At 46.6% G+C, this 27,890-nt stretch overlaps 2 protein-coding genes across 2 annotated transcripts; one reads left to right on the top strand and one right to left on the bottom strand.

Annotated features, from left to right (window-relative positions):
• Window positions 1-1,043: 1,043 nt before the first annotated feature.
• On the top strand, window positions 1,044-5,180 carry rabac1 (Rab acceptor 1 (prenylated)). The gene is made up of 6 exons (XM_018732021.2): window positions 1,044-1,138; window positions 1,646-1,764; window positions 2,257-2,469; window positions 3,546-3,643; window positions 4,086-4,187; window positions 4,279-5,180. Exons 2-6 carry the CDS (start codon window positions 1,706-1,708, stop codon window positions 4,365-4,367), a joined length of 561 nt encoding a protein of 186 aa, XP_018587537.1. The 5' UTR covers window positions 1,044-1,138; window positions 1,646-1,705; the 3' UTR covers window positions 4,368-5,180.
• A 1,547-nt stretch (window positions 5,181-6,727) lies between these two features.
• atp1a3b (ATPase Na+/K+ transporting subunit alpha 3b) lies at window positions 6,728-27,649 on the bottom strand. Its single transcript, XM_018732016.2, has 22 exons — window positions 27,568-27,649; window positions 27,193-27,259; window positions 17,348-17,464; window positions 16,266-16,325; window positions 15,739-15,942; window positions 15,143-15,256; window positions 14,766-14,900; window positions 14,326-14,443; window positions 13,553-13,821; window positions 12,629-12,827; window positions 12,192-12,436; window positions 11,711-11,903; window positions 11,116-11,428; window positions 10,701-10,851; window positions 10,427-10,595; window positions 10,175-10,329; window positions 9,584-9,707; window positions 8,933-9,078; window positions 8,715-8,845; window positions 8,411-8,512; window positions 8,053-8,144; window positions 6,728-7,729 (listed from the first exon to the last, which is right to left on the bottom strand). The coding sequence occupies exons 2-22, from the start codon at window positions 27,196-27,198 to the stop codon at window positions 7,701-7,703; spliced, it is 3,072 nt and encodes a 1,023-aa protein (XP_018587532.2). The 5' UTR covers window positions 27,199-27,259; window positions 27,568-27,649; the 3' UTR covers window positions 6,728-7,700.
• Window positions 27,650-27,890: the final 241 nt, after the last annotated feature.

The following is a 27,890-nucleotide window of genomic DNA, read 5'->3' as shown; positions in this document are numbered from 1 at the left end:
AATGTCTCACCCCACTCAATAGTATTATTTTTTTGCATTACACACAGGTCTTTTAACTTATATAATACGTAACAGTTTTGAATAATACAATCAGTCTTTCCACTTTTAATTGTGACATTTACCTGTACTAAATTACAGGCTTAAACTCCTTTTGATACCAGAAAATCGGGCAGTGTTATTACCAGTCTGCGTCAATTTGACTTCAGTTTTTATCAAGCAGTCTGCCTGTTTAGGCAATATTTGTACACTCGCTCACCTTAGAAGTCAGGAGACAATGTTACGTTTTCTGCATACAGGAAGTGTAGATTTGACTCTCTCCGAAAAATATATTCTAACTGTTTCTTTTTTTAACTAGTTACTTGTAAAAAGATGGCGTGAAAATTCACTGAATAGCAAAAATTACTTCCAACGGGGCCCAGGACGGGTTTTTGCTCCAACAGCCTTCTAGATTATTACTTATTTCGGAACGGGTTATGAAAAATGCTTGTTATTTACTGATTAAACTTGTACTTGTAACTTTGCAGTAACAAGTATCAAGATAATTGCTTCGTGAATCATGTTAAATGTTACAAACCACCACTAGATGGGGGTATATTACACAACTTTGCCTTTTTTTTTATGCGTGATCATTGTTGGGGAAAAAAAGAATTTACATTTTGGATCAGCTAAAAGTAATCACGGGTGGAAGTTATATGAACACAGCGGAGAGAAGGAAAGCAAAAGGAAACACAGAACCCCTTTCCATAACGCTGCTATGTGCACAGAGGTACTAAACTACATGGGTGTGGAACTTGAACAAAGCTACAGTCAAGTTATACACTATAAATGCACAGGCACATCGTTTCTCGATGTACTTATCCACTACATTACCACGATATCTCACTGCAGCTGTCCTCCTTCAGGTTATTTTATTTTTAAAATCATCCAGAAAAGCAACAGCCACATATTTAATACGAACCTATATGACCTGATATGTATAACTACAGCTGACAGATGACGAAGAGAGGCCGTTGAGCATTTTTGAGACACGCTATTAGTGGATTTACGGTAACCTCCTTTACTTCCGTCTCTAGCTCGTCTCCTCCACATCATACATCCGCCCGCAAACCGGACCGTGGGGGGAGTACGGTTCCTAATTGTAAGTACTGTTACGAGGCTCGTCTCGTTTTAGCCGCGGTATTTCTTAGCTGAAGTGTGAAATATGAGTTTTGGAATTCTTTAAACATATCATGTGCGGTCCGGTTGCGCGTGAGTCTGCGGAAAAACATCCGGTAAGGTCTTTCCTCGCGGGTAGAGTTGAAGACGCTGACGTCACGGCTGCTGGATGAGCCCCGTAGACTCTCAGAAACCAGCGTCTGTTTTTACTGTATGTTGTACAACAATGGCTCGCAGATACAAGGTGATCAGTCGTGTCGCCTCTGCTGGGGATCAGCTAGCAGTTTTTAGCAGTACGCGCTATTTTGAGTCACGCAACAGCAAAGTTAGCTTGTGGAAACGTTAAGTAAATGTTACCCCGACTGAGTCGTCTCGGAACCACGTGACTGACGTTTTATTACAAATGTAATAGTATGATAATGCTTTCTCATTAATTCTTTTCGATGTGATCTGTGTTGTTTGCTTTCCATGTAAATGTACTGATGTGCAGAGGCTGTACACTGTGCGACGAGGAGGAAGCCAGCTGTTGTAACAACAGGTTGCAGAGATCATGGAGCCGAAGACGGTGGAGCCAGGAGAGCAGACAGGAGGAGGGAGTCTAGCTGCCAAGTCAGTGCTTCTTACCTGTTTCTTCTGACTTCCACACCCTTTTCCAGAAACCAGCCTCTGTGTCGCACCCAAAACCACCATGCAAAATGTGCAGAATAAGGTAGAGACCGATGCTCCAGTGAGGAGTTTGACAGCTGTCAGAGTATGCCTTTGCATCTCTTGACAGCACCAGTGCAAATCATCATTCTTATAATTCTTACTTTTCTTGAACTGATGCATTTTTCCAAGGAGACTTAAACAGCTTTACCAGGATTCGCTCATTTCCACAACACGGGTACAGAATTTTACTGTAGCGATTCATGGATAAGGTGGCAACCCTGATCGCTTTGCTGCCTCAGAAAGAATATAGATATTTTTACTCTCTATTTGGCTGATGCATACTTAATCAATTATAGAACTCATCTTAGTGCATTATATAGCTTGTGTGCTTTGTAGTTTAGTTAATGTGTGGTGTGTGTCCTCTACCTCTGGTTGTTCTGTCCTATTTACAAGGCTCTGGCTGCCAAGGGGGATCTCAGGAGGCATGGTTAAGGACTGGCTTGATCGGCGTCGCCTGGCCATGAGGCCCTGGTCAGCGTTTGTTGACCAACGCACGTTTTCAAAGCCACGCAACTTTGGGGAGTTGTGCCAGAGAGTGGTGCGCAATCTGGACACCTACCACAGCAACTACACCTTCATCTTCCTAGGCCTCATTCTCTACTGCATGTAAGCACACTGTGGCTTTCTGCCCATCCCATCAGTAGCATACACCTCTTTGTGTGTGATCGCTGGAAGGGGTACCATAGAGTAGAGGAGGAAAGTGTCTTATGTTATTTCGAGAAGCTGGATTTTAAAAATATATACAGTATATACTGTATAGCGGTGGCGCAGTGGGTTGGACCGCAGTCCTGCTCTCCGGTGGGTCTGGGGTTCAAGTCCCGCTTGGGGTGCCTTGCGATGGACTGGCGTCCCGTCCTGGGTGTGTCCCCTCCCCCTCCGGCCTTACGCCCTGTGTTACTGGGTAGGCTCCGGTTCCCCGTGACCCCGTATGGGACAAGCGGTTCTGAAAATGTGTGTGTGTGTGTATATACTGTGTGTATATATATATAGGCATACATTAAAGAAAAAGTGTTAAAAAAAGGCAATCGCAGGCAAACTGATCCTGAAATGCAACATTTTTGACAACTAACAGTGGTGGAACTGGGATGGGTTCCCCCCCCCCCCTCCAAGCTGGCTATCCTTTATTTGTTACTTTTTATAATTTTAAGAGTTCAATAATAGCTTTTACACGTTTTCCTGTGTGTGCTCTTGAAAAATGAACACGTTAGCCTATAGGTGCAGTGTTGACAATAATATAAAAATATAAGAATTAGCAGTATTGTACCCTAATAGATGCAGTGATATCTGCGGGTAACTACATATCAGACACTGTGTACTTGAGTTTACAAATGAGTAACAGTAAGAAATTTTGTATTTTGTTTTACACTTTTATGGTCTTGCACAGGGGGGTGCGGTGGCGCAGTGGGTTGGACCGCAGTCCTGCTCTCCGGTGGGTCTGGGGTTCGAGTCCCGCTTGGGGTGCCTTGCGATGGACTGGCGTCCCGTCCTGGGTGTGTCCCCTCCCCCTCCGGCCTTACGCCCTGTGTTACCGGGTAGGCTCCGGTTCCCCGTGACCCCGTATGGGACAAGCGGTTCTGAAAATGTGTGTGTGTGTGTGTGGTCTTGCACATTAAAATTCTGTTGTAAGAATTGTGTTACTGTCTGTCTTAGTAAAACAGAATTTAATTTGGTTGCTGTTTCAGAATCAGTTCTCCCATGCTGTTGATTGCCCTGGCGGTGTTTGTAGGGGCCTTCTACATCATTCATCTCAAGTCGCTGGAATCCAAGCTGGTAGTGTTTGGTGAGTGAGGTTAATGGTGTTCCTTTAGTGAGTGAGACGCCCGAAATTGGGCAAAACTGAACTGCCTATACATTCTCTTTTATTTACTGCTCATGGAGCAGAAAGCCAGTCAGTTTATTCACACAAATAAGGGCCACAAACATGCTCATGAGGTAATGGGGAGTTCAAGTGTTTAATAGACTAGTGTTTCCTTACACCTTTGCTAATGTACAGATCCAGTAGGGTGGTCTTCTGTCGTCATGTTGTACACCTCTTGTATAGAATACTATGTTAGGAAATTGCATGACTTCTCATTGCTCATAAAGCAACCTGATGAACATGTTTGGAATGTAGAAAATCTCGTCTTTCCAGACTTCTCGCAATGAAATATAGCCTGGTGTGGTGGGACATTAATGATAATGCAATGTATAATAGTTGCTAATTTTACAAAATGACTTCTCAGGGCGTGAAATAACGGGGGCACACCAGTTAGGCCTGGCTGGGGGAATCAGCTTTCCTGTATTTTGGTTGGCTGGAGCTGGGACTGCAGTCTTCTGGGTACTAGGTGAGTCTGACTGTTCTGATGGGAAAGTTTCAATTGGTGAGCTTTAGGTACTTCTCACAGTCTCCTAGCAACGCTGTTTTCTGTCACTCAGGGGCGACAATTGCTGTGATTGGCTCTCATGCAGCCTTTCGTGAGCTGGAAGGAGCCGATATGGATGAACTCATCATGGAACCAGTCTAACTTCAAACCTTTCACCTCTAATTTCTCATATCCTGGCATATGCTTATGATGTCAGTATAATTGTATCATTCTTATCTATAGTTACATTTGTTGACAAAGACCTTGACTAAATTAAACTTTTAAATTAGACGGTTTGCAGCTTGTATTGATATGTATCGGCTAACATGTGTCCCTAAGAGCAGATACAGATTGACGGTTTTTTGGTGGGCTTTATAGGAATACAAAAATCAATGCTCTTAATTACCTGCCAGTTGGAACTTCTGAGGAGGTAAAGATTAAAATTTCATCTGCATGTTACATGGCCTTTTTAATATCACCAGGGAGGACAATTAATGATGCTTTAGCAGCACAATGTCATAATTCCCTTCCAGTGTACTGTATATGTGTATATCGCCCTCAACTGGTAAGATTTGGGAAAAAAGCTTCGGCTCCAGTAGAAATCGGGGTTTTTTTTATCAACGCACTCCATAGCCAAAATAAAGAACACTGTCAAAATGTATCTGTAGTATTTAATTTCCTCTTATACATTAATCTTGTTGCCATGTAAGACCACTTGAAAATGTGGGCAGCCTTGATTTATATATGAATACTTGGTCTACCCTAGACTTTAGTAGTATCTGATTGCGATACATTATATAGGCTCTATAGACTGTTAAGCCCTTTAATATTTGTATCAATTTCATGTATTCAGCATAGCATTTTGCAAATTCATTTAATGGTGTTTTTTTCATGCTGCATTTCGAGCTGTAGCTATTATGCCTTTGTATTTTTATTTATTGGTGGGAAGTGCAATAAAATTCTGCCTGTACGTTGCAGTGTAATCATATTGCTTATTTGTGTAGTTTAGTATGTATCAGTGTGTGTATCATCTCTGTGTAGAACTCTATGGATGTTTATTTTCTTTTCCTTTTTTATTATTAGTCTCTGCCAACCTCAGAATTCTCCACTGTGGCTTTTGTCAAACACCCTGTCACAGAGGCATCTCTGCCTCCTCCCCTACTCTGTCTGACCCCAGTGACCCAGGCACCATGACAACACCCAATTTATCCCCATTCTCTGTTGCCTAGGAAACAACCTTGGAGAACACATACACACGCACATACACACTGCAGCAAAAGCAAGCGATCGATATTCTTTTATTTGGGGGTAATGGAAGGAGAGAGGCGCATTGCAGCGAGATGGAAGGGGAACCTCGCGGGAGAGTTAATGAGTGCTGCAGGGAGAGCTGCTGAGGGAGGTGTGTGGAGGTGATTGTGTACTTTACTTCATGTGGAGGCGACAGAATAGCTGTTCGCTCAGCCCTGAAATGCTCGTGTGTATGTATCATTTCTAAATATGAATTTCCACAAAATTAATGACCCCTGCATGTACTGTCTGTACTGTGCTCCTCAGCATGTAGGCCATCACAAGGTCATCGGTGAGACATTCTTTCCAAATAGTAGACCTCAGAGAGGAGAACTAATGAAAATCTATATGTGCCCCTGTAGTGCTTTGCTGCTGCTGTGTGGGGTAGCAGGTTGTCTGCTGGAAATGTGGGACAAAGGGGTGTTAAGTGTGGTGGGGAATGTGTGGAGTTCAGGCTTCTTTTCCAATTTTATACTTTTGAAGAATATGTACTGTCAAGACAGCTCTATTTAGCTCAGCCTTGTAATTGTACCAGAACATTGCTTATTTTAGCACAGCAAGTAAGAGGCGGACAGCAAAAGCTCTACGGATTTTGATTTGCGGAGTTCGTGCTTTATGTAGGATGAGTATTTTCGTGGTTTTTATTTTTAACTCAAGGTACTTGAATTGCGGTGTAGCACACCAATTTTTTAATGAATCCTTATCATTATAATAAGTCAGCAGAGGTTAGGGGGATCGTGTACTTAGTACATCTCAGGAAGGAGAAGGAAAGCTGTCATGTTGAGGGTGGTGTCAGGGATGCTGGTTAATTGCCGACAGGCTGAGCACAACACAGAGTGGAAGGAACGAGCAGCAATTTATAGCTTCGTAGAGAGCTACATAAAACTCGAGAGAATCCACGGTATAAAGACACACAGACAGTAGTGGGTTGTATTAAATGTTCTAAATGTTTTATTGGTGTTAGTTTTGTTGTCTTTCTGTTACGTTTTATACTGTTGTCATCTTTAACTTCCAAGACCTTCTTGTGGACACAAACAGACGAAAGCTGCTGCCCTGTGAAGCCCCTGTACAGGATTTCAGAGAGGATGTATCAATATTGCTATCAGCTTCTTGTCCTTCATCAACATCATCAGTAGCAGCAGTAGTAATAACAGTAGTTTTTAAGTTCTTTTTTCATCATCCACTTGTGGTGGCTTTCTAAAACCCAACAAGAAATATGAATGAAATCAAACAAATGAAAGAAAGGTCCTTCTTTTTATTGATATCTTTGTTGTTGCTTCTCACTTGTTAGTTTTGTTCTTCTTGTCGTTTCCTCTTTTACATGTTTTAAACAGGACTTTTCCTAGAACACACAGAAAGATGATTTTTCTTTTTTGCGGGGGGGGGGGGGGAGTAGGAATATTAACTAGGACGATGGTTCACACAGTGCACGCAGACAGGGACTCACAGGGATGGGGAAAAAGGTGTGCTTTATCAATATCTATATGAATAAAAGCAGTTCTAAGACACCCCTCCCTCTATAAATAATAATTAGTAAAATCACTCAGCTCCCCACTTTATATATATATATATATATATAAAAAACAACCTAACTATGGCCAAATTGGGAAAGAGGCAGAAAAACTAAGAGAGAAAGACCGTTACTATACTTCCTCTTGTGGCCAAAGGCAAGCAGTACTGTTTTACTGATGTCAAAGGGGCAATTCTTTGAACCAGCAGGATTGTTTACCAACATGGGACTGGATAAGAGGAAGCCAGAGGTATGGTGGGCAGGGGTTGAAGTGTTGGAGGAGGAGCCAAGTGATGGGGGTAATGGAAAAACTAAATCATGGCTCACACTCTTGAATTGACCACAGCTGCCATGTGCAGATATACGGATTTGTGTACGCAGCAGCTCACCCAGATGAACAATACTGTAACAGGTGGGTAAGTCAACATTACAACAGTACTCGTAGAAGGTGCTCTGATGTAGTCTTTGGGCAAGAACAGACAGAGGAGACAGTAGCCCCTTCTCCTCTGTCGCTGACCTCTGAATCTGAGTAAGGAATGGGGGGTTAGCTGTGGGGACGTTATCTGGGACTGTTACTGGTGTCCCAGTGTGTTTTTTTTTTTTTCCTCTACTGAAGGAGTATGATGAAAGGTGGAGTGAACAGCTTGGGGAGAAGCGGGACAGGGAGTAGGGAGATGGGTGAAGAAGGATTTCTTTGATCAATAGTATGTTTCCTTTTCCACCCAACCTGTAGGAAGAGAGAAAAAAAGAAAACATTGTCGATGGTCCGGACATCCCCTTGTCTCATTTTGCATAGCAGATCTGTCTCATGTCCATTGTTATGAAACATTTGATCACTTGTTTACTGGAAATTACATGCTTACAAAAGGTGAAATTCTCCAGACATGGGGGCAAATACAAATCCCAGACTTTAGGTCAGGAGACCTGCAGCCTGCACAGGTTTAGATTAATGTTCAAGTGGTGCAGCACTGGTGAGTGTAGGTGTCGCCGTGACTCTGAAAACACTGCCGTTCAATAAACAATTAATTTCTGAGTCAGAAAGTCACTTACCACCAGGGTTCCTACGCAAGAGGAGTTTTCGGATCTCATCGTATACAAAGATGAGGAAGCTGTATGGAAACGCACAGAACCACCAGCTTGGCCTGTTGAGCGAGAGAGAGACACACATTTATACACAGGTCCTGTGAGTAAAGAGGCAGACCATAAAAGCAAAGTACTATTAAACCTCTTTGAAAAGAACATATCTTTCAAACAAAAGTAGGAGGAACCTTGACTGTAAAGGTCTCTCATATACAGTGCTATTCCCTGTCCTCATCTCTCTATTACACCACACTCTCCTCATCCAGCCTCTTGGGCCTATCTGACCTCTTGGGAGTCTGCCACCCAAGTTCTTTCCTGGGTTACTCACTTTAAGGGGTACATCCTGAGCGCTACATCCATGCCTGGGCAGTATGAGAGGAAGGCAGCCAGGGCTGTCTCCTCAAACAGGCCAAAGATCAGGATCTTATTCCTGGTAAGAAAAGAAAAAAAAAAAAAAAAAAACAAACCAACATTTTGAGCAGTCAGTGACACCCAAACAGTCATACAGGACAGCAGCACTTTGACACGGGAACAATAGGACTGCAACGTGCACAGCTGGAAAAGTACAGATGGAGACCAGAGACTCGGTGTGTCAGCTGCAGACACACACTCACGAGGACTGCGGGACTCACTTCATGCCCTGCTGGAACACAGAGTTGCGTCTTGTCTTGCAGATGATGACATCAGCCCACTGCACCACGACGATGCTGACGAAGAAGGCCGTGTGGCAGGTGAACTCCACAATCTTCCTCTGTTCGTAGGTCTGTAGTCGATGAGGGGGAGGCTGGCATCAGTAAAGGGACTCTGGGCTAAGAGCGACCGAAGGACAGAGGAAGGAAACAGCACTTACCCACTGCTGCCCATAGCTGTCCTCCAGGTCATTTACGGAGCGGTCGTCCCACCTGAGGCGGATGCCCACCAACACAGAGGGCAGGAAGCCGTTCTCAGCCAAAATCACAAAGTAGCTGAAGAAGCCACCAAGAGCCTGGATCATACCTGCAACACAGTAGGATGACAGAGAAACACAAATAATGCTATATCACCTCTGGAAAAATGTCATTCTCAACAAGCTAACCAACCAGCTTCAACAACCACTTTGTCCCGAGCGGGGTCGCGGCGAGCCGGAGCCTATTCCGGAGACATTGAGAGCAAGGCTGAAGCGGTGGGGGGCGCACCCTGGACAGGATACCAGCCCATCGCAAGGGTGCAACTAGGTACCCAGGCACACAGCTGGGCGAAGGTAGGGGAGCAACTGCAAGACAAGCACCTTGCTCAAGGGCACTACAGCCATAGGCTGGGCTCAAACCGGTCCTTAGGAGCCAAAGGCAGCTGCTCCAACCATGATGCCACCTGCCACCCTCTCTCAACATGCCTCCTCCTCAAAATTAAACCGTTTAGCTTTCTTTCTCTATCATAAGGTTTTCTATTTAACAGTCCAGGTTGTGGTGTTTGAATATCATTACTGCTTTGGCTAAGAAAGGGACACAAGTGCTGTACACACCAATCTGTCCATAGGCAATGCTGATGAGCCTCTCATTCACCAGCTTGTCTACACGTGGGTTCCTGGGCTGCCTCTTCATGATGTCACTCTCAGCTGCCTCATAGGCCAGGGAAATAGCTGGCACCTGGAAGAAGCAGAGGTGGAAAGGTTTTATGACAAGCAGCAAACATCTGGCATGTCCACGTAGATCTAAGACTGAATTTAGATTTGAATTCTGAGGTGTGGGAGGTTCTGTCTGTGTATACACCCCAGCAAAAACACACTTCCCCACTCATTGGTCCCACCGACAAAGGATCCAAAATCAAAAGTCCCTTGTATGGCGCAATGAGCTATGTCCTTCCCTCAGAACTGCTGAATCCCTTCCTTCATTTAAGAATGGTCACAAATATATCTCTTATAACCATTTTATTTTTGTGTACACAACTCTTTCTGCCGTGAAATGCACTTTAGTTAACTCTGAGTCATACATCACTTTGGAGTAAAAGCATCTATTAAATGAACAAATGTAAATGTAAGCGTATGCTGTCTATGCAGCATGTATTCTGTACTATAAAGATTTCTGAGCGTCTGTGAGTCTGCTTTCACTCTTACCATGTCAGTTCCCAGATCAATACACAGGATGGTGATTGTGCCCAAAGGCAGGGGTATGTTGACAATGATGAACAAGAGGAAAGGCGTGATCTCAGGGATGTTGCTGGTCAGTGTGTACGCAATGGACTTCTTCAGGTTGTCAAAAATCAGACGACCTGTATTGACAAAACAGTTCGAATCAATGATTCCAAAGTCCCCCACAACGTATCACAGCTACTTTACAGTCCCATCATTTGTTCTATCACTTCTCACCTTCTTCCACACCAGTCACAATAGAGGCAAAGTTGTCATCCAGCAGGATCATGTCAGCAGCCTGCTTTGATACGTCAGAGCCGGAGATACCCATGGCAACACCGATGTCAGCCTTCTTTAGTGCGGGTGAATCATTGACACCATCCCCTGTTACAGCCACGATGGCACCCTGAGAGAAGACAGCGAAGAGGGTTTGTGAGCTCCGGTACTCAGAGAGATGACAGAGATAGGAGTGCAGGCAAGGAGGGCAAGGAGGGGTCCGCAGGGGTTTCACCTGTCTCTGACAGCCCTCCACAATGATCAGCTTCTGCTGTGGGGAGGTCCTGGCAAAGACGATTTCCGTGTGGTTTCTCAGCACCTCATCCATCTGCTCTTGGCTCAAGTCCTTGAGGTCTGTTCCGTGGATCACACAGGCCTTGGCATCTCTGATATAGGCACAAAACAAACACGCACAAGACGAAATGTGAGCATAATGTGCTTTTGAAGACCTCAGTACCCAAGCAGAGCTACGCTGATTGTGTGTGATACCATGAGGCCTGTGACAGTCATGACATATCGTCTACTGCAATGTATTCTTCATGACAGTTTGTTACTTATGGTTCATACACAGGCACTAAAAATGTGACAGTCAGAATCTACCGTGTGATCAGTACTATCTGTGTGTGCTTGCATTTGCCTCAGCCTCTTACCTGGGGTTGACTTGGCTGACGGGGATATTGAGTCTGGCAGCGATGTCCTCCACTGTCTCATTGCCCTCGGAGATAATGCCCACACCCTTGGCAATGGCCTTGGCAGTGATGGGGTGGTCCCCAGTAACCATGATGACTTTGATACCAGCAGACCGGCACTTGCCCACAGCATCGGGCACAGCAGCACGGGGTGGGTCAATCATGGACATAAGACCCACAAAGCACAAGTTGTCTGTCTGGAAGTTGACATCGTCCGTGTCAAAGGCAAAGCCTTTGGGGTATTGGTCCTCCGGCAACAGCAAATGGCAGAAACCTGGTAGAATGAGATCTATTAGGGAAGTGCCAACTGCCAAAGGCAGACTGACAAAACAAATCTCTTTCACTCATATTTAGGGTTGTTTTCCTCTGCTTAAAGTGTGTGAATTACTCTGCAAATAAGGCCACAATGGTCCTTCCCAGTACGTCTCGTACTACGTATCACTACCAGCCATTCTCAGCATTCTCAACAAATGTATGCTTTTTTGCTACTTGCACGTTGTCCTCTCGCACTTTCCTGTAGCTCCAGTGGCCTCGGGCCTACTCCAAGCACACTCACCCAGCACTCTCTCCCCGAGGCCACCCAGTTCCAAGTAGGCATTCTGAAAAGCCTCTCTGAGTTCATCATCCATGGGCTGTTCCTTTCCCTGCAACATGATGGTGCTGCAGCGGTCCAGGATACGCTCGGGGGCACCCTTCATCACTAACAGATAGCGGTTGTCATTGGGATCCTCTGTCTCATGCACAGAGAGCTAGTTGGAGGGGGAAAACAGTGGGGTTCACATGGAAAGTTCTCAGCAGGTTACAGTGCCGTGTCTCCATTTCACCGCAATGCTGCACAGCAATGAGCTTCAATGACAGTGTGAGCAGGACAATGGGAATAGAGATCCCTGGGACAAGAGCAGTATTTAACATGGACAATAAAAGCAAAACATCTGCGTGTCGGTACACTACTCCGAGGTTTGTGCAAAGGCTGACTCAGGTGTTGTGCAAGTGGGCCTTATGTTCCCTATATGGTTCGACAGGAGCAGTTCATTCACCTGGTACTTGTTGGTGGAATTGAAAGGGATCTCAGCCACCTTCTTGTTCTTATCCCTAATGGTCTTGACAGAACCGCAGGACAACTCTATGCACTTGAGCAGGGCCGACTCAGACGCGTCTCCCGCCACTTCCCGTTTGAGAATGGGCATGGACTCCTGGCCAGCCTTGAATACGGCCCGGTTGCAGAGGGAAGCGACCCGTGCCAGTGCCATCCAGGTGACGGAGCTCTTGTCAAAGGAGGTACCTGGAAAGCCCAAGAAGTGAAGAGTGTGAGAATCCATCTTTAAGACTAGTTCCTTCTTTTTATTGGCATATTTTTTCTTCAGAAACTGTGAACTTCTCCACCAAGAGCTTTACTATATGACTCATTACCCAACTTCTCATTTGTACCATCATCATACATCCTGTCTGCAAATTTTCTTTCACTCTCCCTCACCAGACTGGTCCTCAGTGGTGTCAGCCTCATGAATCTGGTTGTCGAACCACATGTGGGCCACAGTCATGCGGTTCTGGGTCAGGGTGCCAGTCTTGTCTGAGCAGATGGTCGAAGTGGAACCCAGAGTCTCCACAGCCTCTAAGTTTTTCACCAAACAGTTCTTGCGGGCCATGCGCTTCGCTGTGAGGGTCAGACACACCTGAGGAGGAAGAGGGGGATGGAGAGAGGTGGTGTGGGGGTCCGTGGGAAGGCTAGTTAGCATACTAACTAACTGACATACAACCGGCATACAAGTGAGGTGGGGTGCCTCTGGTATTTCATTAGTTTTGTCCTCACAGAATAACAGAGTTATGCTATAAAGAGACCACAAAGACGTGAGGAAAACTGATAAAGATAACAGGAATACAGGTAAATCAGACAGTTGTTTAGACAAAGAAGATAAGAGACAGATAGCCACAGATATTTACAGTACATTTGTTCATTTAGCAGATACTTTCTTTAAAGTGACTGCCAATGAATACTATGTTCTATTTAGCTGACGCTGTCCATCTAAGGTGTCTTACAATGGTAGACACACTACAGTACAATCACTCATATATACACCAGAGCAATGTAACACACTTCCAGTTTAGAGTCACCAATTCACCTGAACTGTATGTCACTTCAAATGTATGAGGAAACAAGATTACTTGGAGGAAAGCCACACGAACACAGGGAGAACATGCAAACTCGACACAGATTGAGCAGAAATTGAACTCATGTCTTCTCGCACCATCAAGCTGCTATACGACAACAGAACTATTCACTGCGCCACCAACACAGGCAATGAGAAAAACATATACATCCACAGATAGAGAGAGCGAGAGCGAGAGCGAGAGAGAGAGAGAGAGAGAGAGAGAACGAGTGACCCACACAGACACTCACAGTGACAGTAGCCAGCAGCCCTTCAGGTACGTTTGCCACAATGATACCGATGAGGAAGATGACAGCCTCGAGCCAGGTGTAGCCCAGCACGATGGACAGGATGAAGAAGGTGACACCCAGGAAGACAGCCACACCCGTGATCAGGTGGATGAAGTGCTCGATCTCCTTGGCGATGGGGGTCTTGCCGGTCTCCAGTCCTGAGGTCAGGGAGGCAATGCGGCCCATGACTGTGCGGTCACCGGTGCAGATGACAATGCCACGTGCCGTACCTACAGAAGAGTGCAGAGATTTTCCATAGAAAACGACAGAGCAGCAGATAGTTAAGAATAACAAAAGACAGATGGCAAAACAAAAACACCATTAAGGGAAGTGCTGGGTTGCTAGGGAACACCTAACTGTAACAGAAAAAGCGGCGCAATTAAGCCTTGCAGTGATGTCCCATTAACGCACTGTTTCCAATGTCACGTTGTTTCCACAGACCCTCAGAGAGCAAACAGCTGAATGTGTGCACATACTGCCCCCTAATGGACACTGCTGACTTCTCCAAGCACTAAAAACCCAGCACCTTTCCACAAACCCTCCTCTTAAATTTCTACAAAGAATTTTTAAATATAAAATGCTGCCAAATTAGCTGTTGACGAATGATGGAAGCCTTCTTACAAAATATGAATCAAATGTATAGCAAATATAGCCAAGATGATGCAAGGCAAGGAAAGTCCGCGTGACCGAATTTGTCAAACGTTGCTGAGCCTCTATGTGTAAGGCAGCCCTACCTTCCACACAGTTGGTGGAGAAGAAAGCAATGTTGCGTGTCTCCAGCGGGTTGTCATGTGTACAGTCAGGTGACCGGGTCTGGGGTTCTGATTCACCAGTCAACGAGGAGTTGTCCACCTATTGGAAAGACAGCCCCCAGGCAAGACGTTCCATTGCAACTGAGCTGGAGCACTTGACAATGTGGATCAAAGTCACATGGAGAAGACACAGCAAAAAACTGCAAACGCAGGGAGTGGTCACTTGATAAGTGCAGAAATGTGTGTGTTTTAAGGCCAGGGCAACATGTGCAAAGCTCACACACGTCAGTGTATGCAAGAGTAAATGGATGGGACAGAAAGTTGGAACTGTGAATGGCTGACTGTATAAGTACCCATAGAAGGCCATGGAACATGTGTGTGCTGCGTGTGTGGATACTGGTACCTTGTGAAAAGGTGCTCACCTTGCAGCCGTGAGACGAAACAATCCGGAGGTCAGCAGGGATCCTGTCTCCTCCCTTCACCTCCACCAGGTCTCCAGCCACCACGTCTTCGGCATTAATCTGCATCTTCTCTCCCTCTCGAATCACCAGGGCTTGCTGTACAGGGAATTTCACGCACACAGTGTGTTTCAACTACAGTATCATATCAATGTTTGCAACTCCGACAACAATCAAGTAGTGCATCAGCTTTATAACTCTCATCAAAAAGTGGACACTGGAATTCTCTACTGTCCACATATGAAGATGCTGTTTAAAAAGAACAGGGTCTAAACTCCAGGGTCAGGATCCAAGAGGGAGGACAAGTGTAGGAACGGCTGCTGGAAGAGTCTTTTCAATACCTGCGGCACCATGTTCTTGAAAGACTCCATGATTTTTGAGCTCTTGGCCTCTTGAAAGTAGGAGAAGCAGCCGGTGATGATGACAACAGCAGACAGAACAATACCTAGGTAGAGCTGAGGGATGGAGAGCAGAGAGGAATCTGTCAGGACTTTCCCCTTAATTTTTTGACACTCTAAAAGTTGGGTAAATTGTGTATTGAGTAATACCAACATTTCGCATGTCTAAAAAACTGCAGTGGTATGCAAATTCTTTTTTTTGTATTAAAACAGCGATACATTTCACTTATACGTGATATTCATTTTCTGCAGTGTTATTATTGGTTATTACTGTTGTAACAATTTGAAGTCATGCAGCTACAGAAATGTCAACAAGGAAACTTCATGAGATCTTAGCTCTCAGGGATACATGGAGTACCCTTGTTGGCAGCCTATGCCCCAGGAGGGGTGGAAGGCATAAGAAGTTGAGGATGAATTAAATAAAACACAGTGCAGATATTCGCATCCCTTGGATCTGCAGCATCTTGCAAGTGAACCTGCAGTAAATTGATTTTAAGCCCAGTATTTAAAAGGTGGGCGAAGTCAGGTCACACACTCACGTTATCCCTAGATGGCTCATCCTCCGTGGCAGCTTGGATGGCGTAAGCCAGGAAGCAGAGGATGGCCCCAATCCACAGCAGGATGGAGAAGCCCCCAAAGAGCTGGCGGCAGAACTTGACCCATTCTGGGGTTGTGGGTGGAGGGGTGAGTGCATTGGGCCCGTCCCGAAGCAGGTACTCTGCTGCCCTAGCATTGGTCAGGCCCTGGGGACGACAGAGAGGTGGAGGGGCAATATGTACATCAAGGCCTCTAAAAATCATTAAGTAATAGAGTAGGTCAAAGCTCTGGAGAAGGAATCTACTGGAAGTGCACTGTGAGCTACATCTATTTTTAAAACGCTGTTATACAGCTTCAGTCTCACCATAATTCAATAAAAGCAAAGTGCACACCATGTGAACTATGGAGACAGAAGCAAGTAAGTTCAGTCATCATCTAGAGCACATTTCTGGGTGTCCTGCCCCCTGGTGGCCAACGGCAGCGGCGCAGCCCTTCCACACACACATCACACACACAGGGTTCAGCTGACCTGGACGATGTCGGTGTTATACTTCCGGCACACTTCTTCCACAGACATCTTGTGCTCTGTCTGAGGGGGAAACAGAAGTCACTCTGTACCCACAGTTTGGCTCAGCTGCCTTTTGTGACAGGCTCATTCATTTAGCTGGGTGGTACAACAAGTAGCGCTGTTGTCTCACAGCACCTGGGTGGTACAAGAGGATGTGGGTTCGATCCTCTGCTCAGTCTGTGTGGAGTTTGCATGTTCTCCCCGTGTCTGTGTGGGTTTCCTCCCACAGTCCAAAGACATGCTGGTGAGGTTTACCCATAGCGTGTGAGTAACAGAGAGAGTGTGTTTCACTGATGTATGGATGAGTGACCCAGTGTAAGTAGTGTATCTAGCAGTGTAAGTCACCGCGGTGAATAAGGTGTTTGGACTAACGACACTACATAGAGTTCATTGGAAGTCGCTTTGGAGATAAGCATCAGCTAAATGAAGTAATGTAGCTGATGCTTTTCTCCAAAGCAATTTACAATGTTAAGCTACACACTATTCACACAGCTGGGTAATTTTGCTGGAGCAATTTAGGGTAAGTCTTATGTACATTAACTGGAGGTGGGATTTGAACCTATGACCTTTGGGTCCAAAGGCAGCAACTCTAACCACTACCAGCTGTCCCTCTTACTGATTATCAACACTGACAAACAGCAGATATGAATTACAGAAACAAAATAATATTAAAATAACCTGTTCCCACACCGGGGGGGCGGGGTGCGGTGGCACAGTAGGTTGGACCGGGTCCTGATCTCTGGTGGGTCTGGGGTTTGAATCCTGCTTGGGGTGCCTTGTGACACACTGGTGTCCCACCCTGGGTGTGTCCCCTCTCCCTTCAGCCCTACGCCCTAAGTTGCCGGGTTAGGCTTCGGTTCCCTACGACCCCGTATGGGACAACCGGTTCAGAAAGTGTGTGTGTGTGTGTGTGTGTGTGTGTGTGTGTGTGTGTGTGTGTGTGTGTGTGTGTGTGTGTGTGTGTGTGTGTGTGTGTGTGTGTGTGTTTCTCCACTGCTGTGAGGCAATGTGAACTAGACTCTTTAGACAGAGTGGAATTTTACCAGTGGAACTTCCTTCTTCAGGTCATCCAGATCCTTTCCCTTGTTCTTCTTCTTAGGGGAGTCCTTATCGTCCTTGTCCTGCGTGGTGGCCACGCGGTAGCTGTCTGATCTTCCATACTTTAGACAGAGAGCGAGAGAGAGAGAGAGAAAGAGAAAGAATGAGAGGAGTGAGTTAAGAGCCATTTCTTTTTTCTACAGCAACACCAACCAGTACGGTGTGGTCTGGTCCCACCCAACCACTAACACAAAAAGTGTTCAGTCTGACTTGAGACTCTTCAGTTGTTTAGATCCTCTTTTTCTGGTTTTCCTTTTGACATAATGTTGTTGCACTGTCTCTGATATAAGGCCACCTTGACACATGTACAGTCAGACATCGGGGACAACTGTTTGATGCTGATCCCTCTCTCGCAACACTAGTATGTAAAGAGTGTCCATGTGAGTATATTGCTTGCATTTCCTCTCCTCTGCCACTCTCGGCGCTTCACCAGTGTCTCTGCATCACTCAAGAGCTCCTTTAATGCCAATCGTGTGGCCACATCTCCTCAGGGATGCCATGGTGATGGAAGGTATGATCTGCACTGGACTACATGTTCCAAGGTTCAAATCAATATTGAGTCTGAATGGGGTCCAGAGGCATAGTGTTTGGGTGCCTGCGTGGAAATCCCAACAAGGATGGAAGATTGTCAGGGAAAGATGAGGTCACATTGCCCCCATGAGTGTGTGAAAAAGTTCTGGACTCAAATCTGTGTTGCTAAGTGCCCCAGGAAAGAACTGTTCCTTCCTTGGGTTGGTCTCAGCTGCGCATTTAGGACCAGGCACAGACCGGGGGAGGCTCACCCTGCTCGATCGCAGCTCTTTTCATGTAGAGGCAGATGGAGGAAAGCACTGTGAATTGCTGAGACCCAAACATGGTCCCTGACACATGACCCATTGTGCTCCACGATACGGATCTGGACCAGGGTGATAGGTAAGACAGACTGGCTCAGACCTGCAATATTGGCACAGACCCCACAGTTTGACACAAACAGACGCACTCACAAATGCCGCAACCTGTTATTGACAGGAGGGTGGGACCTCGAAGTTCAAAAGCTGAAAGCTCAGCACAAACTTGCTGCTCCACACCTTGTGGAAATTTTTACGCATTCCACCTCTTACAGTCAACAGGCATTGCTCTAGAGCACACACTGTCCGTGCCCTGGAGCCTTAATGTGGGACCAACCCAGAAGCACACAAGCAACTGAGTGACGCAAGACAAACCATGCATGACTCACACAGTTGGGGGAGGGGTGACAGCGCAATCTGAAAGGCCGAGCCACAGCTCTTATACAAATCAACACACACATTAGAGAAAACATTTAAAAGAACACAATGGGGCAACATGTTGCAGTGTCTGCAGCAGCAGCAACACACTGTACTGGACTGCAGAATCCTGGACTAGGGCAACATGTGGCTGGTCTGCTGCAGTCAGCAGCTGAACTGGTTCACCTGCCTGTGCGTGATAAGCAATCACAAAGGAAGAGGACCACGTCGACTACAGCGAAAACATCTCGTCCACTCATAAGAACAGAGAGTTTGCATGCAATCCCGGGAAGACGTTCAGACTCAAAGCACGTGATGGTAGCACCACCACCTACTATTCGCATTTCACTCCGATTGTTTTGTGGTAATGGATTCGATGCGGCCATAAAACTGTCCCAGAGAAATATAATATTTTCACTTACTAATGGTGTTGCTCTCGTTGTTTTAGGAGTAAATCTGTGTAACAAGATCAATATAAGGCCATGTACCCACCACGATTAATTGTACATATAGCCGAGTCACATATCGATTTCTACTGGCGCGTATTTACACCGAGCGCAGTCATTCTTTGGAATGAAATCCGCCTTGTTATGCAGCAGCAAGCTCTGGATCACGACTGCTTGCGTGTGCATGAAGTGCTGCCCATTCCAGCACATGTCCTGTTATGTGTCTGTGTTTTGTGGAGCGGGTACGTTGCATAGTCCTCAAAAATGCAGCTGTAAGTCACATCTGGCAGGAATGTGGAGCTCCACTCAGCGTGCCAGTGAGCAAACGTGTTAGAGGGCACATATCGGCACTGTCGACAACACACCAACACACAACCGCACGCACTCCTGCTTCACCTCATCAACACAAGGAAACGAAAAGAAGAGGGACGGAGATGTAATATCTGACGAAAACTCCACACAGGGAGCAGTGGAGGAGCTGGAGAGGAGAGGGGAAAAGAAGCTGATGGAATGAGAGGTCTGGCTATGGATAAGAGAGAGAGAGCCTGGTTGCCGCAGTGATCCTACACTGATAATTATATATTGACCGTTTCCTGTTTTCTGTCTACCCTGATTGTCTCATTAGCAGCAGTTGAATTAAGCGCTTGATCACTTTCCCCACTCCCAAGCTGCCATTCTCCAGACTGCACCATGCCATAATGCCTCTGTCATCCTGGAGCTTTGGCCTCTCACACTGTAGTCCTAAACCACACAGGGTGGTGCACCTCCAGCACCTTGTCTGTCTCCTACCTGCCACACAGGGTCACATATATCCAACAGTTCCTTCAGGAAGGTGCCATGGAGCTTGAAGCTGACAGCCTGCTTTCAACATACTGACAGGAAGATCACTCATGTGGCCTCTTCCCATTAATAAAGGATGAGGCTCCAGGGGACACTCACTTAGGTGTACCTTAACTGGCCAGATACTTGGGTGACACCAAGCCATGCTGAGCTGTGATCTGCACTTTTTATGTGTCCGTGCTGTCATGGCAGATGTCTACCTGGTTTCACCAAGTATGAAACTCCATGAGATACATTCTGGGGTGGACAGTCCTGAAAGGACTGTGCTGTCAGTCTGTGACCCCATGCACCCTTAGAACTGTGGCGTGTCCCACGAACGTACTTAAGATCTGTGACTTGATGGGTGGGTAGCAATACGCTTGCGGCTCTGACATATTAGCAGGATCAGAAACTGAGACAGGCACAAGGCTTCTGAGAGCGTACTGATGCGAGTTCATGAGAGCTCTCCTCAAACGTACAACTGCCACCAGGCATGGGCATCACAAATGTGTTCATTCGTGTGTGCGGCTGTGCACCTTCAAGTGGCGGGCTCAATTCTGCCACGTGTTCTCTTCCGAAAGGTAATGATATTATGTTCTCGGCACTAAGCAGGGACTGAGATGCCTGTCTGGAATTACAGATGCAGGAGTGACTTTGGAGGGATACGTGCCGACATGTTACTGCAGGCCATCCGGTGTCCGGTGAGCTGGGAGAGCCTCCGAGACACGGTAAATCTGCACTTTTCGCCAGGGTTAAAGCTCTGCTCTGTCTTGCCCTTTATTGCGATGCCGCACTGCAGCATGCCTCCGTGCAGAAGTGCTACTGCTGCAGGTGGACACCACGGTGCACTGCCACAGAAGGACTGCTGCAGGATCGGGGAAAAGCTCAGACATGCAAAACTGTCCTGTTGGATACAGCAAGTGGAGAGAGCTGACTGGGCACAACACGTGACCACAGGCTATACAGATGCCACTAGGAGGAGGGAGGAGGGTAAGGAGTGGAGGAAGAGGGCTTGGGGAAAGACACTGCCAGTTTCACTCTTTCTTTTAGCTGGAAGGTGCCTGTCATGCGATCTCCTTTGTCCAGCCCTCAGCCCTCAGTCGCAAATAATAGATGACGATGTAACTGGACTCAGTGGATACACTGGCTGCTCCTAGCTGCTGCTCCCAGTCTGGCCTGTGCCCACAATGAAGCGAATTTGTAAGTGAACCCAAGTGTGGTGGAATGTAGGCTGACAATCGAGCTGGGTAAGGAGCAAAAGGGCCGGAAATGAAAGCAGAAACTCCCAAAGCCAGATGGGGGGGGGGGGGGGGGGGGGGGTGGCAGCTTTGGTAATCTGTAAGCATTTGCAGAGAGGACAGAACACACTGCGGCAAAATACAGCAGCTGATACCTCAGGACACGTCAAGCAAAGGTGGAAACTTGTCCACCTTACTTGTCCAGGCCATGGTGACATCCCGTCTGGACTACTGCAACTCTCTCCTGTCTGGCCTTCCCGATACTGCCACCAAACCTCTGCAGCTGATACGAAACACTGCTGTCCGAGTTGTGTTTGACTTGCCAAAGCGTTCCCATGTATCTCCCCTCCTTGTCTCTCTGCACTGGCTTCCGATAGCTGTCCGGATCAAATTTAAGACCCAGGTTATGTCCTACAAATGCATCAATAGAACTGCTCCCAGGTACAGTATCTATAAGACTTGATCATTCACTACACGCCAACCAGACTCCTACGCTCTTCCACATCTGTCCGCTTGGTGGTCCCACACACAAAAGGTAAGAATGGAGACTATCGATTCTGGCTCCGTTGTGGTGGAACGGCCTCCCCCTCTCACTCAGAACTGCTGAATCTCTGTCCACATTAAAAACGGGTCTTAAAACTCATCTCTTCCAGACTCACTTCACCTGTGATCTCTTAAGTTCACGTAAGGTGAAAATGTTCTTGCACCATAACTTTATGATCATGCCCAGATAAACCTTTACAGTTACTCCTGTAATGTATGTAAATGTTTGTGTATCTCCAAAAAAAAAAGTAGCAGGATGGTGATCAGGAATCATCGATATTCTGAGTTTTATGCAGCTACTCGTGTGATGAACATTGGTTCATATGGTGGAAAGAAACTAACTGTACAAGAATCCCGCGTCTGCAACTACGTGTCTCTGCTAATGTAATGCACACATTGTATTTTCTATGAGACGTCCTTCGCTTTGGAAAAAAGCATCTACTAAATGAATAAATGTAGAATGTAAATGTAAACCATGGAATTAGGTGTTCAAGGGTGTGTTCAAGACAGGAGTGTCCAACGTCTGAGCCAGTGACCACACAACTGCTACCAGGCGTACATGTTCCCCGTTTTCTCAACTTCTCGGCAGGCGACCTCACAGTGGTCGATGAAAGTGGAAGTGCCAGCAGCCAACCAAAGCAGCAGAAAAAAATACTGTTTTTTTGCAGCTTTTAGTTCTCCCCTGCTTTATATGGCGGTTCCCTCTCACCAAAGTGAGGAGCCGCATTTAGAGAGTCAGACGATAACACTCACAACTTACATTTTTCAATGGGCACTTCTGGCAATCACCGACTATGTGTGTTAATCTTTACTAATCTCTATGATTATGGGATGCAGGAAAGTGCCATCTGTTTCATACAAACTGATGAGAGTACAATTTAATAAAACAATGTGTTTCTTACAGTTATCTACATTTGTACTAAAATATATCTACTGTCATACTGATTAGGTGTATAGTTAGCAATGCGCTCCCAATGTCATTAGAAGGGCCCTTTCACTGGGGCTCTAACATTACTGCAGAGACTCTGTGACTCATATTCTTTTGCCATTTACATAGAGAGCAAGCAATGCTCTTTAATGGAGGTTTCTACTCTGCACATCTGAACATGGTGGTCCACTCTTACATGTGCCATGAGCATGGCCTCCACAGAGACCATAGGCCAGCCAGGAAAAAAATCTAGCCCCCACAGTGGGAAGAAAGTGGAAGTAAATACCACTTTGGGGTGTACCGTAGCGTGTGGCGGTCCAGGGCACCGTGAGACACAGGGAGTTGTAGGGGGATGGGTTTCAGGGGTGAAACAGGACCACAGATGGGGTTAAGAGGGAATTAACGATGCCTGATCATGGCCAGGCAGGATTAACCCACTGAACACTACATTGCACAGCCTGCTGCAGTCCTTCACACTTATGGTCACCAACTGGAAACATGGGTAAAAAGGCACCCAAACAGTGGTAACGGCAGGGGTGTGAAAACACAGAGAGCTGGAAACCTTGGAGTCAGGCATCAGCATGCAAAGAAACGACCCCCACACCCTCTAATTAGCGCTGGAATTCTGAACCAGAAGACCACACTTGACCAATGACCTGCTGCTGATGACACCAACACAGCAATGCACTCCTTTTTAACTTGCTCACCCACTTCATCAATGTCATAGCAGGCTCACTCACAAACCCCTTTCTTAAAAATAGAAATGCACTGAAAACAGAACAAAAAAAAAAAAAAAAAAAAAACTCTCCTGTCCTGAATCTCTTCTCCCATCCTTTATGTATGGTGAAAAAATTAGTAAAATCCCATCTTATAGCATTACCCCCTTGTCTTCCCTACCCCCATCCATCTGTCCATCCTTCCCTCCACTGATCCCTTCACCCCAGCTGCTGTGTTTGTCTGCACCTCTCCTGTGTTACCTGCATATGTGTAGCAATGGAACACAGCTTTGCGCGTGTTACCTAAAGTGTGTTGACAGGACCACAACACAGCCCTGCCTGTGCTACAAGCCCAGTCTCTGTTTTGGAGGAGACTGATAGAACTCTGTGTGCCTGTGCTACATGTCCTGTGTGTGCCGCAGTGAAACGGAAGGGGTTGAGTGTCAACTCTTCCTGTTGATGGGTGTTGCCGTCAGGATGTCTGAGGTCCCTGGATTGTCCAGAGTTACACAAATACAAAACACACAAGCAGTACTGCCATATTTCGCAATCTCTTTAAACATAGACACACCCCAAACCTGCTGGCATGTTGCTTAAGATAGGAAAAATCCTGAAAGCCATTTGATCCATCTTGGTTGCTATTAGAAACTGAAAAGCAAGCCACCTCTGCAGCCTTCACTATCCACCTCTTCCCAGAGGACAGTGAAACATCTGCATTGTCACAGCAAGGGCACAGGGGAGGACAACAAGCACTTCTTGAATGATGTAAGCATTTGTGGAGAGCTGATAAATGCAGCATGGCACATGATGTTCTCTGTCTCCATCTTGTCCCCTGACCCTGTGTGCCTCTCCTGCCTGGTCACCAACCCATATCTCAGCTGTGACCTTGAGGAGTGCATGTCTTTGGTGAGTGGAGAGGTTGGCTCCATGCAGAGCAGGTGCCCACCTAGGGAGCGACTGTGGGAACAGCGCACACTCACTGTAGGTGAAATCGATGTTACAGGCTCTTATTTTTGGGGGGCAAAAATGCATATATTACAAAAAGGATATGGAACAAAAACTGAGGCCTTTGTTTTATTGTTTAAAGTATTAACTCGTACTGTTCTAAACCAACTTGAATCATCTATCCATCGTCAACAACCGCTTGTCCCGAGCGGGGTCGCGGTGAGCCGGAGCCTTACCTGGCAACACAGAGCGCAAGGCCGAAGGGGGAGGGGACACACACAGGACGGGACACTTGAATCATCACATAGGAAAAAACAACTGCTGTTTTCTTATGCATGTGACCAAGAGTGACTACGTGATATATGAGCATGTAAAAGTCACGTGGCTGATGTGAATAATCAGAGAGGCTGGTTGTGCTAATTTACAGTACATTAATTTACTTATATGACACTTTTCCACAAAGCAACTTAGAACGATTTATCTATTTATACAACTGGGTGAATGAGACTGGACACATCAGGGCAAGTACCTCACTCAAAGCTACTACAACAAAAGGTGCAATTTGAACCCGGGCCCTTCAGGAAAAAAGGCAGCAGCTCTACCACACTACCTACTCCTGTTCTGTGTCCAACATCTGCATGGTCCAGTTACGCTGCACTACGCATGCAGCTGTTTCCAGCCTCCAGACCACGTCTACCCTTTACCCTTCTGCCGCAAAACCCAGGACTGATAGGCTCCACCAGGCCCAGCGCCACCCCTCAGCGAAGTGCTGCCCGGTCAAACTGCACGTGATGAACGCGGCATGGAAACGTGAGCGTGAGCAGTTGCCCTGTAATGCGATCCTCCCGCCTCCCCACAATGCTCCGCACCTGCTTCCGATCCATTTCACTGCACACCTGCATATCAGACACAGGACCTCCCCATCCCTACCCGCCCGCACTCTCACCTGTCTGAAGGTGAAGCAGTACAGAACAAACTCTTTGCTTCTACCCAGCTGCTTGTCCCCCTCACTGAGCAAGAAGTTCCCCTCCCACACTACATCACTGCTGTCAAATGCACCAGCCCCTCAGCGCATCGCCTGTGATGTCGAGCTATTTATTATAAATATGCAAAAGCATGTTTGACTGTAAGAGTTACATGTAACAGTGCTTGGCCTCTCCTGACAAAATGTGCCTATTTCCTGCTTCCTCCCCTTCTCGGAGCAGCAGCCTCCACTGCAGCTGACCTCGTCTCTCCACAGCCCCCTTGTCTCCGAGAACCCGTGGCAGCTTTGCTCGGGAATTTCCACTTCTCGAGCTCCTCCCACTGAATGACGCAGTAGCCGACTCGAGCGCGATTCCCCTTGCTCGTGCAAGGCGGGGGGGGGGGGTTGGGGGACACCTCAGCCTTGTCGAACTGCTGCCCTTCTAGCAAGAGCACGAGGCGAATGGAACGTCCACACACGTTGCCGCAATGGCTGCACCGAGGCCGCGTGTCGCTCTGTGTGTGTGTGTGTGTGTGTGTGTGTGTGTGTGTGTGTGTGTGTGTGTGTGTGAGAGAGAACCGGTCTGCATGAGAACGCGCACCAAAAAAGTGCGACCGACACTTCCACACTGTCCCGCGCTGCACTTCCCGGGCTGTATCCTTACTCGATCCCCAACACGAAGTGAGCTTTACATCATTCAATGTACACAAACAGTACAAAATGCATAAAAAACATAGTAAAACGCAACACACAAGTCAGCAGACAAACACGGATCCGATCATGGCATGGGCGAAATCAGGACGCGTTGTTATATTATAATGCCATGACTGAACATACACGCTATCAAAAGCCGGCATGAAGAGAGTCGGTAACTATTAATGTAACTCATCTATACAGATTATACTTTTATTACTGTGTGGAAGTGCAGTGTGTGACTGTGTCCGGTTATCGGGTGACCGGACACGGTATCCGCTCGACGCATTGATTGAGGTACACTGGACATGGTTATAGCACTTTCCCTGTGTCATGAGAATAATAAAAAAAAGGGTCATTATTCAGTTATGGTTAAAGAGACGTTAATCCACCAGAAAAAAAATGCACAGCGGACGATTAGCCGCGCTGGTTATGTCACGATCGAAGACAGCGGCTCGCTCCGTCCCTCTAACCGCATTATGACGCATCGCTCGCACCGGCGCACGAGCCGCGCCGTCGCGCGCGCGCGCGCGCGCGCACCCCATCAGGCCACGGGAACGTCGCTTCCCAATGTCACTGCTGGTATGAAAGGAAGAACTTGCACAGCGAGGACCGCTAGGAAAATAAAGGACAAATGAAGGATCGCATTCCTAGTAATGAGCGGGGAAAAGACCGCGCACAACAGGCGATGTGTCACTGACTTGGTTACATTTCGTGCATTTGCCTCATGCCTGCGCTCTGCATTTTGCAGACAAGTTGCAGAAAACGCCGGTAAGCGTCGAGCCTTCAAGTTTCCTGCATCCTAACATTACTGTCAAGTTGCTTCTTCAACGCGCATTCTCGCAGTGTGTATGCATGATCTCCCGCGTCAACATTTTAGTCTCAGTTACTACACATATTATATCAAGAATCACTATAACTTAAGTACTGGTTTCGTGTGTTTTTCACTACAAACCATGAAACAGAAAAAAAAAAAAACCGCCGCAATGGAAATGTCATATTAGTCACGTCAGTTTTTGTCGTAGAGCTTGTAACACTAAGGTAAAACAAAATCCGCATTAGACTAGTGAATGTCACGCTGACGCTCGGGATTTGCACAGTAAAAAAAAGTACATGACACTGCAATTTAAGGTCCGCCGCATGAAAATATCATGAAAATGCGGATCTCGACTCGCACGCGCACCGCCGGTCACCTCGGAACTCCTCTTTCGGGTGACGGTCGGTGTGAGGGGCACGAAGCGCGGCCGGTCTTACCCCCATGTCGGCGCACTTTTGCCGGCTCCTCTCAGGTGGTGAAGCGCTCGAAAGCTGTCAGCTGGAGCTTAAAATAGTATCAGAATTGAGTGCTTTTAAAAAGCGTCACAAACAAGCAAAGATTAAAATAAAAAAAACTTATACTCAGCGTAACTCTTTTCAAAAGAAATTTTAACTCGCTCGCGCGGCGCTGTCAGTTTTCTAGTTATGATATAAAAATAAATAATATAGCTAAATTATTCTCTTTTTCCTAGGCTATGTACTTAGCAGGCTGATATGAAAAATACAATGCCTTTTATTTGGTTATGCTATATCTAAAAATACATTTATTATTACTATTATTTTATAGGCAATACATCCAGCGAGGATGCTAACTTCTTTCGCCGCTGTCGTCGCACTTCAGCCGGCAAAACTAAGGAACCGCACAGCTCCGGCTTTTCGAGATCTTGTCTCCCTCCGCCAGGCCGCCTGCTGCCGCAATACTCCCCCTCCTCCTTCCGCACCACTCCGCCCTATGGAAGAAGCGCCGGTGGATGTAAGTGATGTTCCGCCCCGACCCTGCGAAGTTCATAAACGAGCCACCGGCAGGATCCGCCCACATCCCTCTCGTTTTGCCAATGAGATAGACTAGTGTTGGGTCTGAGGCCTGTTATCCGGCCAATCACGTCATAAGAAGGCTGGAAGGCAGCCAATCAAGA

Source organism: Scleropages formosus, chromosome 18, assembly GCF_900964775.1.
Source record: "Scleropages formosus chromosome 18, fSclFor1.1, whole genome shotgun sequence".
Taxonomy (NCBI): Eukaryota; Metazoa; Chordata; class Actinopteri; order Osteoglossiformes; family Osteoglossidae; genus Scleropages; species Scleropages formosus.
The sequence above is the reverse complement of the archived record's forward strand: the minus strand, read 5'-3'. Positions and strand labels throughout refer to the sequence as shown.